At 33.9% G+C, this 19969-nt stretch overlaps 1 protein-coding gene across 3 annotated transcripts in view; it reads left to right on the forward strand.

Moving 5' to 3' along the window:
• Positions 1-19969, forward strand: part of GBE1 (1,4-alpha-glucan branching enzyme 1) — a 222051-nt gene that overhangs the window by 20908 nt on the left and 181174 nt on the right. For all 3 annotated transcript variants that reach the window (XM_074192294.1, XM_074192297.1, XM_074192295.1), the window contains exon 2: positions 5305-5474. In XM_074192294.1, coding sequence (XP_074048395.1) covers positions 5305-5474 — 170 coding nt within the window. The remainder of the gene's footprint in view (positions 1-5304; positions 5475-19969) is intronic.

Raw genomic sequence — 19969 nt, forward strand, 5'->3', positions numbered from 1 at the left:
ATTATTTAATAAGGATTCTTTTGGGTTTCTCTTTAATTTCCATGAATTTTTGATAACTAATTTCAGAAACCATTTATTTTCTTCTAACATCCTCTAAATCAGGAAAACATTAAAAACTGAAGTCTTTTTTTTTTAGATTTTACAAGGCAGTGGGGTTAAGTGATTTGCCCAAGGCCACACAGCTAGGTAATTATTAAGTGTCTGAGGTCGGATTTGAACCCAGGTACTCCTGACTCCAAGGCTGGTGCTCTATCCACTGCGTCACCAAGCCTCCCCCAAAACTGAAGTCTTTAATCAATTCCTCTACTCCCTATTTGGCAATCAGGCTTGCCCTACTTGTAGGCTTTCAGGCTCTTTTGCACCCTGCTTATCAGGCTAGTGAAGCTCTTAAACTGTCATCCATCCTGTCTCCGATCAGATTGGTTGCAATTTCAAGGTCTCAGGGTCTCAGGGTCTCGGGATCTTGCCTACCCCATTGATAAGGCTAGTTGAGTTCTCGGACTCTGACCCCATCCTGTGCTCTGGGCAGAGCCAGCCCTCGTATGCCCAGTTTACCCACTATCTCAGAGGACAAGCCTTGAGGTAGATCTTCTCCTAGCTTCTCTTTTTGGATTTTGTGGATTGGATTTCTGTTAAGAGATTTGTTTCATATTATTTATGAGGGAAGATCAGGATTTTAGCACTGTGCCTGTCTTCTCTGTCCCCATCTTCACCGGAAGTCTCAAAGAAATCTTAAGTGAAAGTATAAGAAAAAAATGCTTCATTACTAACAGTTCGAGAAATACAAGTTGAACACATTCATTGTTAAACGTTATAACAGATTAACAAAAATGATAAAAATGGAAAATAATAGTTGTAAAAACTTTTGGAAGACAGACAGATTTACTGTTAACTTTGTGAATTTGTCTTATCCAAGAAAGCAATTTGAAACTTTTGCCTTTTGACCTAGTGGTATTCCTATTATATATTTACTCTTAAATATATAATATGCTTGCATTCACACACCCACAAATCTTCCAAAGAGGTCAGTGATAGAGATGCCACACATGAATAAAATATTTATAGCAGTATGTTTTCTTGTAGCAGAAAACTAGAAATTAAGGAAATAGATGTGTCTATAAATTAGGAAATGGATGAACAAATTGTGGCATGATTGCTCAGTTGATAGAATGCTTGACCTAGGGATAAGAAGATGAGTTGAATTCTAGCCTGCTTTTAGCAACTGTGTCATTTTAACTTCTTTAGTTTCTTCCTTTGTAAAGTATAAAATGAGAATGATAATAATGTCTGTGTAACAGACTTGTGAGCATAAGATATTTTTAAAAAACTTATGAAACTTATTGTTATTTAAATGAGAGCTCTATTTATTTAGAGTTGCAATAAGAGAACATCCTAGGAAATCATGCCTTTGCTGTATTTAGAACTCTTATCTGTACAGTGACCAACTAGATTTCCATGAAAGGGACAAATAAGATAATAGCTTAAGGGGAGGACAGGCTCCTGTGAACATTTCTTATGAATGGATCAACCCTGTGTATGTTTATGGGTTTCTGGTAAAGAATAAGGAGATCACATTTTAATTTAAAGATCATTATTCTATCAAATAATCAGAATTTAAAAAGACCAAATAACAATTGCAAATTCTAATAGTAATTCCTAAGACTGGCCTCAGGCCTTCAAAGTCACTTAATATCATTGTTTTTCATATATATATATATATATATATATATATATATATATATATATGACATCTTTCATTCAGAGGTTTTTAAAAATCTAGTACTCAATTCCTGAATCCAAGTATATATATTTTTTAACAAAACATCTAATGGGGTCATTTTTGTTATCTGCTAACATTTTTATTATTTTGATTTAGTCTTTTTATTAGATTAAGTCTGATTTAGATTTAGAAATTCTAGGAGTAGAAATTTGAAGAAAACTCAAGCACAGATGTCTGCCAGTCAAAATGCTATTGTGTGTAGTCACATAAAGTGATTAGGTTGTTTCCTTGTGATTATTTTAAGTCTTATAAAACTAACTTGATTTAAATTACTTTTAAATTAGATGATGAAAATGATAGAATTTATTTCTTTTTTTAATTTTTAATTTACTTATTTAAAGCAATGAGGTTAAGAATGACTTGCCCAAGGTCACACAGCTAGGCAATTATTAAGAATCTGAGGCCGATTTGAACTCAGGTCCTCCTGAATCCCGGGCCTGTGTTCTATCCACTGTGCCACCTAGCTGACCCAGAATTTACTTCTAAAGAAAATAATAATCCCTGAAAAAATTTACTGCTTTAATTCTAAGTTAACACATTCATTTTTATTTTATTAATTCTTTTGTTTTATGCCACTGAAATTTCTCCTTTCCTCCCATAGAATCCTACTATGTAATCAGAAAACAAAATAATCAAAATAAGCCACCACAGGAACAATCTCTTACAGTTTGTGAAATATTCTGCACCTTTTCTCTAACATCAGGAAATGTATTTCATCTTTGGTTCTATGGAGATCACTCCATATAATGTTTTTATCTGACTCTACTTTTAAAAAAGAAATTAATCCCAAATTTGTTTTATTTATTAAATGTACAATTATATACATATTGTACAAAAAAGTGAAGAAATAGAGAAATAATTAAACTCTGAGTGCAAAATAAAACCTTAGTTTTGAATTAATTATTATGCAATTCTAGATAGTAGAGATTTTGGATTGGTTTAGAAGTTTACTATTCCATTTATGAACAAATATTAAAGATATTTATGATTGGAAGAGAGCAAGACAAAAATTAGTTTGCTTTAAATTAATCTTATTTAGTGCCATATCAATCAAATTACTAAAAATATTCTTTTATAGAGCTAGAAAAAAATAAGAAAATACAAAATATCAAAATTATAAGGAACTTAATGAAAAATAAAATGCCATACCATCTTTAAAACTACCTTATAAAGCAGCAGTTATCAAAACTATTTGTAATGGTTAATAAAATGTGGTAGATGAGTGGAATAAGGTTATGTTCACCAGATAACAATGGTAAATAACTAAACTACTCTGCTGTTTGATAAACCCAAAGACTCCAGCTTTTGGGATAAGACCACAGTATTTGGCAAAATCTGCCAGGAAAATTGGGGGGGGGAAACCAATTGCAAAATAGTATAGTAAAAACTAGACATAAACCAACATATTTCACTCTATACCTAAAGATAAGGTCAAAATAGGCACATGATTTAGACACAAAGTGATAGCCATAAGCCAGTTAGAAGAGCAAGGATTCTGGGGCAGCAGTGGATAGAGAACCAGGAGTCAGGAGGACCTGAGTTCAACCTCAGACACTTAATAATTGCCTAGCTGTGTGACCTTGGGCAAGTCACTCAAACCCCATTTCCTTAAATCAAAATTTAAAAAAAATCACATTCATGGAGAGGAGAATTTACGATCAAAGAAGAGATAAAAGACTATTATGAAATAGCAAGATGGATAATTTCTTTTGTATTACATTGAAAAGCTTTTGCACAAATAAAACCAATGCAGTCCAGATTAGAAGGAAAGCAGAAAGCTGGGAAACAAGTTTTATAGTCACTGTATCCGAAAAGTCCTCATTTCTTAAATATATAGAGAACTGAGTCAAATCTATAAGACTACAAGTCATTCCCCAATAGCAAAATTGTCAAAGATGTGAACAGAATGTAAATTTTCAGATGAATAAATTAAAGCTATTTTTAGTCATATAAAAATATTGTTACTATTAATTGATGATGTTTGTTCTTTTGTGCTCTAAGAGGACCATGTGAATTGGATTTAAGTGATGGGGCTACTGAGTAAAGTCACTTTCTCCTCAGGAAATATCTGGGTCCAGTGACCAGATATCAATGAAGATGCCTGGAGATGACCCTGGATGCAGTGAAAAGGGCCCTTTTAAAGCTAGGGCTTTTCCAGTTTATATCTTGACTGAGGCAACATTCATTAAGTGGTTAAAGTTGGGAAAGAGAGAAAAGATAAGAGACCAAGAATGACTACTTCCAAAAAAGAACAAAAAATTATAAGCTAGGTGGGGTAAGATTTGCCTCAGGGTTTCTCATTGATGCTAAGAGCTTCTTTTGCATAGTCTTGAGATCCTTCTGGTTTTAGGCCAAAACAGAAACAATTGCTGTTTTACATTCCTTCTGAAACCAATCTAGGCCCAAACAGTGACTAGGTTGATATAACCTGAGACCCTTTGTTGACTAATCCTGGAGAGTCAGGCTGATTTGGGATCTGCAAACCCCAAGAAATTTTACCTAGCCTTTGGGCAGAGCACCCACATGTATGTGGAGAAAGGAATGAAAGAAGAGGATGGAGGGAAGGAGAAGGGAGAAAAGGAAGGATGTAGGGAGGGAAGAGGGGAAAAAAGGAGGGAGAGATGAGAACATGTGTAACCTAACTTTCCAGCAGTGGGAATGTTCCTATTTCTCACAGAGGTTTATGTTTGTTTTTCATTCTCCAAGAAGACAAGGGTTGCTGTGCAATGTCACTAACCTAGCTTTCTTATCAGGAGACATCTAGGTCCAGGTATTAGAATTAGTGGAGATGGCCCACTACTATTAATTAGAGAAATGCAAATTAAAACAACTCTGAGGTACTACCCCACTCCTATCATATTGACTAATATGACTGAAAATGGAAATGATAAATGTTGGAAGATATGTGAGAAAACTGGGACACTAATACATCCTTGGTGGAATTGTGAGCTGATCCAACCATTCTGGAGAGCAATTTGGAACTGTGCCCAAAAGACAATAAAAATGTATACCATATCCTTATCCACTACTAGATCTGTATTCCAGAGATCACCCCCAAAAAGGGAAACAAACCTTTATATACAAGAATATTCTTACCAGCTTTTTTTATGGTGGCAAAGAACTGGAAATTTAGGGAATGTGCCCATTCATTGGAGAATTGCTGAACAAGTTGTGGCATAGGAATATGATGGAATTATATTTCTCTAAAAGAAACAATGTGCAGGTAGAATTCAGGAAAACGGGAAAACTTTGATAAATTAAAACACCTGATCACTTTAATATCCTATATATTTTAATGCAGTTTAAATTGAAATTTAAGCTTTCAACTATGGTTAATTCTACCCACTGAAGTTAAAGTTAATATGATTGAAGTCTAGTTATTTCTTGATCTGAATTAGAAGAAAGTAGGTGTACCAATGAAGTATCCCTCGAGAAAATAATGATTTATTATTCCTTTATTTGATACTTTTTTTCTGAAGGTTTAATAATATTCCTCTGACATATTTTTTTACCTTTATTTTAAGGTATAAGCTCTTTACCCAGACCTTGAAAAAAATTGAAGAATGTGAAGGTGGTATTGATAAATTCTCCAAAAGTTACGAATCATTTGGAATCCATACATGTGTTGATGGTGGTTTGTATTGTAAGGAGTGGGCTCCAGGAGCAGAAGGAGTTTTTCTTACTGGAGATTTTAGTAAGTACTGTTCATTTAAGTGATTTTAAAAGTAATGCTTTTTTTACTTCTTTTACAAAAGTAGTATTTATGTGTTTGAAATACTTAATTATTTTAAGATTAATTTGGAGCATCATGAAGAGTGTACATTTAGAACTGTAAGAGACCCTACAGGCCTTATGGTGGAACCCCCAACAAAGCAGAATCAGGATTTGAACTCATGAATTTTGCTTCTAAATCTAATGTTCTTTTCAATTTTTTTATTTGCCAGATTATTTCTGTTCCTTTATCCATCCATTTATCTAACTGTTTATTTATCTATGTGTTTATTTACCAGATGATTGACAATTATGAACTAGGGATTGGGAACACAAGTTAGAAGAATGTAAATAAAGACCTGTGTATTTTACTATGATGATCTATATAAACTTAATTTAACATTCTTTGCCCTTATGTTCAAAAACAGATCACAACAGTATTTTTCTATCTATAGAACCTGTGGTACACAAGACTACTTGACTTATAAACATTAGTACTAATCATGGAGGTATCTGCCAGTCAATAAGAACACATTAAGCTCCCAACATGTATCAGATTCTGGTAGTCAAAGAGATTTACAAAGATGATACTGACAAAGCCTCTACTTCCAAAGTGGCGACCTGCTGTGAGGGGAGGAAAGTATTCCCCTTAAGAAATATGTAGTAGAGAGACTATGGCAATGGGAAGAGTTTTAAGGGGGCCCAGATTTCATATATGAAGCTCACTGGCATCAGACTGAGTCAAGATAAAGAAAACCAAAGAAAAGCAGAAGTAAAAGCCTGTCCTGCTTAGAACTAAACAAAGAAATGGCAAGTAGCTGATTGTAGCTGGGAGATAGTTTGAGCCATAGAAGACAGAATAAAATCCAATAGATTGAGACTAAAGTTTATAGGTAATAGGAAGGAAAAAAAAATAAACAATGTGCTAGATTTTTTGCTAAGTGCTGGGAATACAAATACATTCCCCTAAGGAGCTTATCTTCCATTGGAGGATAACATCCCACAAGATAGCTGAAAAGCAGCTGAGAAGTTAAAGAAGGGGGAGAAAAGAAGAATGAAGAATGGGGATGATTTTGGAATCCAGAAAGTCAGAAATAGGGTAAGGAGGAGAATGAAGGCTGGTCTAAGTCCTTGCAGAAGACTATTCTAGAGTTGTAGCTTGTTCTGGGACAAGGAGGTGCTAAGACCTGAGGGAAGTTCCAGCATGATTTAGTTGTCAAGAAGAAATAGTCTTGAACTGTGAAAAATCAAGTTCAGAACCAGGAGAAGGATGGGTGAAAATTTGTGCCAGAGTAAACAGAGAAAACTCAGTAAAAGAACCTTGATGCCATTAAGCATTCCAGAAATTTTTTAGATGATTTTCTGTGGTTCTTTAAGTATTACCATCATATCATCTGCAAAAAGTGAAAGTTTTGCTTTCTCCTTGCCAATTCTAATTCCGTCTATTTCTTTTTCTTCTCTTACAGCTAGAGTCAACATTTTTGAATCTTATCTTGAATAGTAATAGTGCATCCTTGTTTCATCCTTTGTTGGAAATGCTTCTAGTTTATCCACATTACATATAATATTTTAGATAGATATTTCTTATTATTTTAATAGTAACAGATATTGTATTTTGGCAAAGATTTTTTAGCATCTATGAAATAATCATATGATTTCTGCTGTTTTTATTATAAATATGTTCAATTTTCTTGAGTGTTTACCTAAGGTTGAACCATCTCTGCCTACCTGGTATAAATCCTATCTGATCATGGTATATTATCTTAGTAATAACTTCGTTAAGTAACTTTTGTTAAAATTTTATTTTAGATTTTTGCATCAGTGTTCATTGTGGTGATTGGTTTATAATTGCCTTTATCTGTTTTTTTGACTCTTCCTGGTTTAGGTCTTGGCACCATATTGTTATAAAAGGAATTTGGCAGAACTCTTTTCTGTTTTTTTTTTTTTAAATAGTTTATGTAGGGGGTGGCTAGGTGGCGTAGTGGATAAAGCACTGGCCTTGGCATCAGAAGTACCTGGGTTCAAATCCGGTCTTCGACACTTAATTACCTAGATGTGTGGCCTTGGGCAAGCCACTTAACCCCATCTGCCTTGCAAAAACCAAAAAAAAAAAAAATAAATAGTTTATGTAGAATTGGAATAAATTGTTCTTTAAGTAGAATTCACTTGTAATTATAGACTTCACTCCTGAGCCTAGAGACTTTTTCTTAGGGAGTTTGTTGAAGATTTCTTCAATTTCTTTGTCTGAAATGGGGTTATTTAACTATTTCCTCTTCTGTGTTAATCTGGGTAGTGTGTATTTTTGTAAATATCCATTTCACTCAGATTGTCAAACTTTTGGCATAGAATTGGGCAAAATTGCTCCAAATTATCTCTTTAATTTCCTCCTCCTCATTGGTGGTGAGTTCCCCCTTTTCAATTTTGATACTAGCAATTTAGTATTCTTTCTTTTTTTTAAGACAGATTAACCAAAAATTTATCTATTTTATTAGTTTTTTCACAAAACAAACTTTTTGTTTTATTTATTACATTGTTTTCTTGCTTTGATTTTCAGAATTTCTAATCAGGTTTTTAATTGTGGATCTTTAATTTTTTTGTTTTTCTAGCTTTTTTAGTTGCATACCCAATTCATTTATTGTGTTTTTCTCTATTTTATTCATATAAACATTTAGTGATGTAAAATCTACCCTAAAAACTTCTTTGGTTGCATCCCATAAATGATAAATTTTGGTATGATTTTTCATTATTGTCATTTACTTGGATGAAGTCATTAATTCTTTCTATGATTTGTTATTCTTTAAAATTAAGTTATTTAGTTTCTAATTGATTTTTGGTTTATTTTTCCATGACCTTTTATTAAATATAATTTTTATTGTATCATGATCTAAAAAGCATGCATTTATTATTTCTGCATTGGATTAAGGTTTTTATGCCCTAGTCCATCATTTTTGGTATAGGTACCAAGTACTGCAGAGGAAAAAGGTATATTCTTTTCTATCCCCATTCATTTTTCTACAGAAGTCATATCTAAGTTTTTTATAATTTTATTCACCTTCTTAACTTTCATCTTGATTATTTTGTCATTTAGATAAATCTAACTAGATAAATCTAATTTTGAGAGAGGGAAGTTGAGGTTCTCTCATTATTAGAATTTTGTTCCCTATGTCTTCTTGTAATTCATTCAGCTTCTCCTTTAAGAATTTGTATGCTTTGGGGGAGCTAAGTGGCTCAGTGGATAGAGCAACAGTCTTGGAGTCAGGAAGACCTGAATTCAAATTTGACCTAACTGTGTGACCTTGGACAAGGTACTTAAGCCCATTGCTTTGCAAAAGCCCCCCCCCCCACAAAGAATTTGGATGCTATAATGCTTGATGCATATATGTTTAATAATGATGTAACTTCGTTGCCTATGTTACCTTTTAAGAAGATGTAGTTTTCTTCCTTATCCTTTTTAATGAGATCTCTTTTTTGCTTTTGCCTTGTCTGAGATCAGGATTGCTACCCCTGATTTTTTTTTACTACTGCTGAAGTATACTGCAGCCTTTTACCTTTACCCTGTGTGTATCTCTGTGCTTTATATATGTTTCTTGTAAACACCATATTGCAGGACTCTGTTTTTTTAATCTATTCTGCTATCTGCTTTCATTTTATGGGAGAGTTCATCCCACTCACATTTATAGTTTTAGGTGACTAATTCTTTATTTCCTTCCGTACTTTCCTCATTTATACTTTTTTCTTTTTCCTTTCCTCTTATTCTTCCTCACTAATGTTTTTCTCCCTTTTTCCTTTAATGTTACTTTTAAATTGACTTTTAGTTTACTTTCATCTATTAAGCATTCCAAATAAAGGTGCTTGGGGTGAGAGGGTAGGAGTAGTTTGCAAGTCATTTTGAGATATGATAATCAGGATCTGAAGTCAGATACCAGCCCTTTCCTAGCAGAACAGAAGACCTTCTAGGTCCCACACAGAAACCATGTTTGTACATTCCACACATCATTGGTAGCTGCTGTTTTTCAATCATTTCCAATTCTCATGCCCCAATTTAGTCTTTTCTTGGAAAGGATGCTGGAATGGTTTGCCATTTCTTCTCCAACTCTTTCTACAGATGAAGAAACTGAAGCAACTATTAGAGGGGCTTGCCCAATGTCACACAGCTAGTGACTGGATTTGAACTCAGGCCATGCATGGCTCCACCTCAAAAATTTTGAGTAAAAGATGTTGCTACATTAAGTTTGTAAACCATGTTTTGTATGAAAAATTAAAATTACATTTCATTTTATTTTATAAATTAAGCTCTCAATCTCTTCTCTCTCTAAGACATTTGACATAATTTTCCTTGTTTCCTCAGATGAAATTTTTAAAGGCATTTTCAAAGACATTTCTCAGACTTATTTTTTCCCTCATGCCTCAGGTCTTAAAGAGTTTTTAGTAGCTTTCTAACCCATCTTTCTTTCTTGATATTTCAGATAAGGAAACTCATATTTAGATTTAGAGGTATCTTGTCCAGTGTAGCCCTGGTACTGAGTCAGAATATGAACCTGCAACTAGTGTTCTTTTTTTTTTGAAAAAAATAGTATATATATATATATATTCTAATTATATGTAAAAACAATTTTTAGGATTTATTTTTCAAAATTTTGAGTTGGAAATTTTTCCCCCCTCTCTCCCTCCACTCTTCTCTTCTTAAAATGATATGCAATTTGCTATTGATTTTATATATAAGTAATGTAAAATATATTTCCATATTAGTCAGGTTGTGAAAAAAGAAATAGGCCAAAAGCAAAAAAAAATGTGAAAATACTATGTCTCAATGTACATCCATAGTCCCTCAGTTCTTTCTCTGGTTGTGGATAGCATTTTCCATCATGAATTCCATGCAATTGTCTTGGATCATTGTATTTTTTTTTTCTGTGAGAGGTAGATTATATTTTTTAATGTATTTTTTTTTGTTTGCCAATTATATACAATAGTAATTTCTACTATTTTTTTATAATGTTTTGAATTTTACAGTTTTGCCCCCAGCCTCCCTTAGCTCTCCCCATCCCCCACAGAAAGCAGTCTGATAATTTTTACATTGTTTCCATGCTTTTCCATTGTTTACCATTGATCAAACTTGGCTGTGTTGAGAGAAAAATCATATCCTTGAGGAAAAAAATATAAGAAATAGCAAAATTACATAGTACAAAAGACAGCATTTTTTTTTAATTGAAGGTAATAATCTTTGGTCTTTGTTTAAACTCCACAGTTCTTTCTTTGGATACAGTTGGTATTCTCCATCACAGATACCTTAAAATTGTCCCTGATTATTGCATTGATGAAATGAGCAAGTCCATTAAAGTTGATCATCACCCCCATGTTGCTGTTACTGTGTAACAATGTTCTTCTGCTCATCTCGCTCAGTATTAGTTCATGCAAGTCTTTCCAGGCAGGCTTCTCTGAATTCCTATCCCTCCTGGTTTCTAATAGAACAATAGTGTTCAATAATGTACATAAACCACAATTTGTTCAGCCATTTCCCAATTGATGGACATTTACTTGATTTCTAATTCTTCGCTACCACTAACAGGGCTTCTTTGAATATTTTTACCCTTTTTCATGATCCTTTCAGGATATAGGCACAGTAGTGGTGTTGCTAGATCAAAGGGCATGCATATTTTTATTGCCCTTTGAGTTATTCCAAATTGGTCTCCAGAAAGGTGCACAGCTCCACCAACAATGCAATAACATCCCATATTTTCCACATTCCTTCCAACATTGATCATTGTCCTTTCTAGTTATACTGGCCAATCTGAGTGGTGTGATGAGGTTTCTCAGAGATGCTTTAATTTGCATTTCTCTAATCAGTTATGATTTAGAGTAATTTTTCATATGACTGTGGATGGTTTTGATTTCCTCATCTGTAAAAGTGCCTTTGCCTATCCTTTGACCATTTGTTAATTGGTGAATGGCTTGTTTTTTTATAAATTCGACTCAGTTCTCTATATTTTGGAAGCAAGTACGTTGTTAGAAACACTGTTGCAAAACTTATTTCCCAAATTACTTCATTTTTTTTTTGTCGTGGTTACCATGGATTTGTTTGTGCAAAAAACTTTTTAATTAAATGTAATCAAAATTATCTAGTTTGTTTTTAATGATGTTCTCCATTTCTACCTTGGTCATAAATTTCTTCCCTTTCCATAGATCTATCAGGTAAACTATTCCTTGATTTCCTAGTTTGCTTATAATTCTGTCTTTTATGTCTAAATCCTGCTCCCATTTTGATCTTATATTGGTATAGGTTGTGAGATGTTGGTCTAATCCAAGTTTCTGCCATACTATATTCCAATTTTCCCCAACAGTATTTTATCCCAGAAATTGGACTCTTTGGGTTTATCAAACAGCATATTACTGTAATCAGTTCCTGCTCTCTCTTTTGCATCTAGTCTATTCCATTGATCAACCACTCTATTTTTTAGCCAGTACCAGGCAGTTTTGATTACTGATGCTTTTTCATATAATTTTAGATCTGGTAAGACTAAGCTATCTTCTTTTGTGCTTTTTTTTCATTAAATTCATTGATATTCTTGACTTTTTCTTTCTCATATGAATTTAGTTACAAATTTTTCTAGCTTTTAGTAATAAAATCAAAATTATAGTTTTTTTTTATAATATTCTCTATTCTTTGGACACAAACTGCTGCTTTTTCCATACCTATTCTTATTCTCTTGGCTTATAATATTAAATTTTATGTCTAATGTCAGCATTCATTTTAACCTAATCTTGGTATGAGATGTTGCTCTAACGTCTAATTTGTGCCATACTGTCTTCCAGTTTTTCCTGCAGTTTTTATCTGAGTGATTTTTTTTTCCCCAAGAAAACTGGAATTTTTAGGTTTATGAAACAGTTGATTACTGTAGTCATTTACTTCTAGCTCTTTTGCACTTAGATCCATCACTCTTTTTCTTAGCCAATACCAAATAATTTTGATGACTGATTCATTGTTGATATAATTTTCGATCTGGTATGGCTAAGATCACCTTCCTTTGCAGGTTTTCATCAAATCCCTTGATTTTCTTGATATTTTTTCCTCCATATGAATTTAGTTGCTATTTTTTCTAGCCCACTAATGCAATTTTGTGGAAGTTTGATTGGTATGGCACTAATAAATGATTTAATTTAGGTAAAATTCCCATTTTTATTATATTTGCTCAGCTTTCCCCAAAGGCAATTGATATTGGCCCAGTTATTTAGATCTAATTTTATTTGTGTGAAGTGTTTTATAGTTGTTTTCCTAGAGTTTCTGAGTTTGCCTTGGCAGGTAGATTCCCAAATATTTTATGTTATCTGAAGTTATTTTAAATGACATTTTGCTTTCCATCTCTTGCTACTTTATCTAGTTAGTAATATATAGAAATGCTAAAGATTTGTGTGGATTTATTTTATATTTGTGATTTTGCTGAAGATGCTAATTGTTTCCAGGAGGTTTTTAAGATAATTTTCTATGATTCTCTAGTTATACCATCTGTAAAAAGTGAGTTTAATTTCTTTGTTATAGATTCTGATTCCTTCAATTTCTTTTTCTTTTATTATTTATTTTTATTTACACATTATTAAAATATTCTTGTTTAAGAGTAAACATAATACCCCCTCCCCCACAAAAATATAAAACCTCATGAGAAATAAAGTAAAAGAAAGAAAAACAATGTATTTCAGTCTGTGTTCTGATACCATCAGCTCTGTCTCGGGTGGATCACATTCTTTATCATAAGTTCATCATAGTAGTTACTTCCATATTTTTCCACAGTTGCTGTTGCTGATTGTAATTCCCTCCATACATTCTTCCCCACTACCATCTATTATATTTTCTCTCTCCTTTCACTCTGTCTCTCTTCAAAAATGTGCTATGGGGCAGCTGAGTGGCAGAGCAGACAGAGCACCAACCCTGGGGCCAAGAGGCTACAAGCCCACATCCCACCCCAGAGACCCAGCAATGACTGGCCATGTGATCCTGGATAGGCCATGCAATCCCAGCACCTTGCAAAAAGTAAAAAAAGAAAACATTATATCTGACTTTCCTCTCCCATAATCTACCCTCTCCTCTATCAACTGCATCCCCCTCCCTTCCACCATCCTCCTTCTCTCCTTTTTCTTCTACATGTCAGTACCCTATTAAGTCAATACCCTATTGCTGTTTCCTCTCTGAGTCACTTCTGATGAGAATGAAGGTTCTGCCCCCTTCTGTACCATTGCAAAAGCTACATGAAATATCTTAGCCTATTCTACCTCTCCTTTCTCTTACTCCCAGTACATTTCCCTTTCACCCATTGACCCATTTTTACAATATATTATGTCTTCAAATTCAACTCTCTCCTGTGCTTCATCTATAAAAGCCCCTTCTACCTACTCTATTAAATGAGAAGGTTGATATGAGTATTATCACTATCATCTTTCCATGCAGGAATCCATACAGTACTTCATCATTAAATCCCTCATAACTTACCCTTCTCTTCCACTCTCTATCCTTCACCTGAGTCCTATACTTGAAGGTTAGGCTTTCTGTTCAGCTCTCAACAGGAACATTTGAAATTCCCCTGTTTCATTGAAAGTCTATCTTTTCCCCTGGAAGAGGATGTTCAGTTCTCAGTTGCATTCCAAGCTCTTTTACTTTCTGGAATATTATATTTCAAGCCCTATGAGCCCTTAATGTAGTTGTTGCTAAGTCTTCTGTGATCCTGAGTGCAGTTCCATGATATTTGAATTGCGTCCTTCTGCCTGCTTGTAATATTTTCTCTTTGACTTTGGAGTTCTGGAACTTGGCTATAATATTCCTGGGGGATGATTTTTTGGTCTCTTTCTGGGGGAGATCAGTGGATTCTCTCAATTTCTATTTTGCCCTCTGCTTCTAGGATATCAGGGCAATTTGCCTTTAGGTTTTCTTTAAAAATGAGGTCAAGGTTCTTTTCCTTATCATGACTTTCAGGTAACCCAATAATTTTTAAATTATCTTTCCTGAATCTGTTTTCCAGATCAGTTGCTTTTTCAATGAGATATTTCACATTTTCTTCTAATTTTTTCATTCTTTTTGTGTTGAACTATTGTGTCCTGACTTCTCACAAAGTCATCAGCTTCCTTTAGCTCCATTCTACATCTGAAGGATTTGTTTTCCTGAGAGAGCTTTCTTATTTCCTTTTCCATCTGGTCAGTTCTGCTTTTTAAAGCATTCTTCTCTTTAATGACTTTTTGAACTGTTTTATCCATTTGAATTAAGTTGTTTTTTTTTTTTTTTTAGTTTTTCTTTTTGCAAGACAATGGGGTTAAGTGAATTGTTGAAGATCACACAGCTAGGTAATTAAATGTCTGAGGCTAGATTTGAACTCAGGTCCTCTTCACCACCTAGTTGCCCCATCAAGCTGGTTTTTAACATGTTATTTTCTTCAGCATTTTTTTGAAACTCCTTCACTAAGCCGCTGACTTTGATTCCATGCTTTTCCTGCATCTCTTTCATTTCTTTTCCCGAATTTTTATCTCCCTTACTTGATTTTCAAAATCTTTTTAGCGCTTTGTCATAGCCTGAGCCCAGCTTCTGTTTTTCTTGGAGTCTTTAGATGCAGAGACTTGGACTTTTCTCATCTTCAGATTGAGTATTTTAGTCCTCCATGGGACCAAAGTCAGGTTCCTTTTTTTTGTTAAATATATTTACTCATTTCCCAAGAGTGTGCCTGGTTTTCAGGTGCTTCCTGAGCTTTTGAGTATTATTAGGACACTCTCACAAGGACCTCATTGTGTGAGACTGACTGTTCTCCTGGTCTGTGAATGATCACAAACTCACTTCTCTGCCATGGGGCTTTTGTGGGGGGGTGGAGTCACTGCTCTATGGGGGGCCCTAGACTGTGACCAGGGTCTGAATGTGGTCAGATCCCCAGACTCTTGCCCCAGGGACAGAGAGCAGACCTCCACAATCTCCCTCCACTCCCTTACCCTTGGTGGGCTGAGCACTCAGGGTTCAGCTGCCTGGAAGTTCCTGCTGGGTGGCTCCAGGGTCTGCTTTCATTTCCTGGATCTGGCCTACTAGCCGAGCTGAGTGTGCCAACCATGCTGATGGGCTGTGCTGAGGGCTTGGGCTTTGCGCTCGCTCTGGCAGAGGTCTCCCTTCTGATCTTCCAAGTTGTGCTTGGTGCTCCCTGGGGTGCAGGTCAGGAAACTGCATCTGCTGCTAGGAGCTGGCAACGGACAGCTGGGGCTGTTCCCATAAGGTTGAAGTTCCTTTGCTCTGAAGTGGCCACCCCTCTAACCTTGTAGAACAGAGCTTTTCCACTATTTTCCAGATTACCTTTGGCTGGAGAATTGCCTCACTGGTTCTTCCTGTGGGTTTTGTCTCTTGAAAATTTAGAGTCATAATTTTAAGATTTTTTGAAATATTTTGGAGAGAGCACCTAAGAGAGGCTCTTCTTCAGGCCTGGATCTACCCCCCAAAATAGGATCTTTTTCTCTTATTGCTAAAACTAACCTACCTAATATAATATTGAATAATAGTGTGTTGTTGATAATGAGTATCCTTGTTTCACCCCTGATCTTATTGGGAATGCTTCTATCTTATCCCTATTACATATAATTCTTGTTCATGGTTTTAGATAGATACTGTTTATCATTTTCAAGAAACATTCCATTTAATCCCATTCTCTCTAGCGTTTTTAATAGGAATAGGTGTTTTATTTTGTCAAAAGCTTTTTCAGCATCTTTCAAGATGGTCATGATTTCTGTTAGATTTGTTATTGATATGTTTTCCTAATGTGATAGTTTTCCTAATATTGAACCAACTCTGCCTGCATTCCTTGTATAAATCCTGCTTTATCATAGTGTATTATTCAAGTGATAACTTAATGTAATTGCTTTGCTAATATTTAATTTGAAATTTTTGTATCCATATTGTTTTCATTCTCAGCTTTGACTCTTCCTGGTTTAGGTATTAGCACCATATTGATGTCATAGAGGGAATTTGACAGATCACCTTCACCTATGTTTTTAAATAGTTTATATAGTATTGGAACAAATTATTTCTTGAATATTTGATGTAATTAATTTGGGAATTCATCTGGCTATAGATTTTCCTATAGGAGTTCATTTATAGCTTGTTCAATATTTTTTTCCTGAGAGGGTTTAAATTCAGTATTTAATTTCCTCTTTTTTAACCTGGACAGTTATACATACATACATACATACATACATACATACATATATATATATATATATATATATATATATATATGTGTGTGTGTGTGTGTGTGTGTATGTATGTATGCATATATATAATATAATAATATATTCATTTCACTCACATTTTCAAATTTATTTGTATACAGTTGGGCAATATAGTTCCAACGTATTACTTTAATTTCCTAATTCATCTTTTTTATTTTTGATACTAGTAATTTGGTTTTCCTTTTCCTTTTTAGTAATCAATTACTTTTTTTTTATAAAACCAACTCTTGGTTTTATTTATTAGTTCAATAGTTTTCTTGCTTTTGATTTTATTAATTGCACCTTTAATTTTCAGATTTTCTAATTGGGGATTTTTAATTTGTTCTTTATCTTTTTTAGCTATATACATAGTTCATTGATCCCTTTATTTTATGCATGTAAGCATTTAGAGATAAAATGTTTCACCTAATAATTGCTTTGACTGCATTCAGTAAGTTCTGATATGTCTCCTTATTACCATTATCTTAGATGAAATAGTTAATTCTTTCTGTGATTTGTGTGTTCCAGTCATTTTTTTTTTTTTTTTTTTTTTTTTTTTTTAGTTTTTGCAAGGCGGTGGGGGGTTAAGTGGCTTGCCCAAGGCCATACAGCTAGGTAATTATTATGTGTCTGAGCCCGGATTTGAACTCAGGTGCTCCTGACTCCAGGGCCGGTGCTCTATCCATTGCACCACGTAGCCGCCCCCCACCAGTCATTCTTTAAAATTAGGTTTGAATTTCCTTTAGTTTTAGGTTTATCTCTCCATGACTGCTTTTTTTTTTGGTTTGTTTTTTTTAGAATTTTCAAGGCAGTGGGGTTAAGTGTTAAGTGGCTTGCCCAAGGCCACACAGCTAGGTAATTATTAAGTGTTTGAGACCGGATTTGAACTCAGGTACTCTTGACTCCAAGGCCAGTGCTCTATCCATTGCGCCACCTAGCTGCCCCTATTGTACTTTTTTTTAAATTGCATTATGGTCTGAAAAGGATTCATTCAAGCTTTCTGCTTTTTGATTTTGATTATGAGGTTTTTGTGCCCTAATAAATGGTGATCAGTTTTTATGTAGGTGCCATGTACCTCAGAAAAAAAAATATTTCTTTCTATCCCCATTGAATATTCTCCAGAGGTCTATTATTTCTAAGTTTTCTAACATTCTGTTCACCTTGTCAGCTTCTTTCTTGTTTATTATGATTTGATTTATCTAATTCTTAAAGAGAAAGATTGAGGTCTCCCAATATTGCTTTGTGCATACACGTTTAGGATTGAAATCACTTCATTGTCTATATCTTTTAGGAGGATTTTAGTTTCCTTCCTTTTTTACTGATTCCTCAGTGATTTACTGTTCAACATTTCTTATATCTTAATCACATTTTCCAACTTTTCCAGCCACTCCCCAAATGATGGGCATCTCCAGTTCCTTGACACTGGAAAAAGTGCTGCTGTAAATATCTTTATATATAGTGGTTCTTTTCCTTTCCTGCTTTTCATTTCTTCTGGAATATAGACCTAGTAATAGCACTACTAGATCAAATCATAAGTATGGTTTTATAACCATTTGGGAATAATTCCAATTGTTTAATCACTTTACAACTCCTCCAACAATGCATTATGATTTGTAGGCAAATGAGTTTTCTGTGGTGGCATGGTTTATCAAGATACAATAAACTTACAAAGAAATCATCAGCACCATTCTTGTGAATTTCTTTCCTATTGTCTGCAAACTTTTTTCCATTTCTTTGGGATTCCTGAAGAACATTATCTTATCACTTGAAGAGATTTATGAAGAAATGGAAAGTCTGGGATCTCTTTCAGAAATAGAGTTTATAAATAAACATTAGAAATCAATAATATTCCATGGAGGGGTGTCAGACTTGTCGCTGAAATTTTCATAAGCTGTTTTGGATCTCTAGATTTGCTTCTTTGTGCCCTGGTTCTATTTGGCTCCTCTGAATCTTGATCCTATACTGCTTTCCTGTTGTTAATTTTTGGTTTCTGAAAATAGGATTAAAGACTCTTGTCTCCTCTAGGTGGATTACAAACTATTGGCCCTATTGCTAGACTTTTCAGGCACCTGGACCTAAGTGAATTTTGGCAGTGGAGTCCCACAATCATGAACACTTATTAGCAGGTAGCAGTGCTACTTTTACTTCATAGCATCCAAGCTTCCTCATTCCCCTCTTATGGTAGGTTCACATAGTGCGTTGATGGGTAGACTTATACAATGGAAGCAATTTGCTTGGCATTACTCATGGGCAGAAAAACTATAAATCCAGGCAGAATTTCTGATTCAAGGAGCTAGAGCAAAAAGTTAGTTTCAGAAGCACTCTAAAGTTTTTAAATCTCTGTAAATCTACCAATATCCCACAATATTTGGGATAAATGTCAGATGCAATCCTGACAGTGGAATCTCAGCCAGTATTGCTTAGTACATGCATGTTTAGGATTGAAATTACTTCATTGTCTATGATATCTTTGAGGAGGATTATAGTTTCCTTCCTTTTTTGTTAGTTTTGATGTTAAAGTTGAGAGTTATGGGAAGACAAGGCAAGCAGGTGCCTAGAGTGCAATAGAGTTCACATGGAGTGGAACATTTAAAATATTACTTTTTATAAATTCTTGTTTTGTTATCAAAAAATTTCATTCCTTATAACATGACCTGTTTGTGATATTATAGTAAAGATTTAAATCCTCCAGATGATTATTTTTTATAAAGAAGGTTTTAATTTTTAATTCATGAGAGATCAAATTTCAGAAGGGCACAAGATACACAAATGTATTGTCCACATTCTTGCTAATGCTAAATTATCATAATAGTTTTGGGCTTAGTTTGTTAATTTTGACTTTTATGGACTTGGTAAGATTACTAATTTACTGTGAGAATTGTTGAGATATCACACGAGGTTTGGATTTGTTAATCTTTAAACTTTTAACATTGTTGGTTTCCATATAAGAACTGTTAAAACTTGTTTTCATGTGCTAATTTTCAAGCTTATATTTTAGTAAATCTGTTTATGCTTTATTAAAAAGTTTGTTAAAGCAGTCAGAATCTGATATTCTTTTAGATGGAAAAATTATGCATATTATGAGAAACATTTCCAGTTATGTATATAGAGAAAAGCTTTTTATATAATAACTTTTATTTTTATTTCCACAAGTATAAATTTTCATCATGTCTTGCTTTTACTTTACTTTAACTTCATAGTAAATTCTTCATTATCTCATCTAAACTTTTATCATGTCTATATCACTAGCCTTTTAAAAAA

The sequence above is a fragment of the Macrotis lagotis genome, chromosome 6 (assembly GCF_037893015.1).
Source record: "Macrotis lagotis isolate mMagLag1 chromosome 6, bilby.v1.9.chrom.fasta, whole genome shotgun sequence".
Taxonomy (NCBI): domain Eukaryota; kingdom Metazoa; phylum Chordata; class Mammalia; order Peramelemorphia; family Peramelidae; genus Macrotis; species Macrotis lagotis.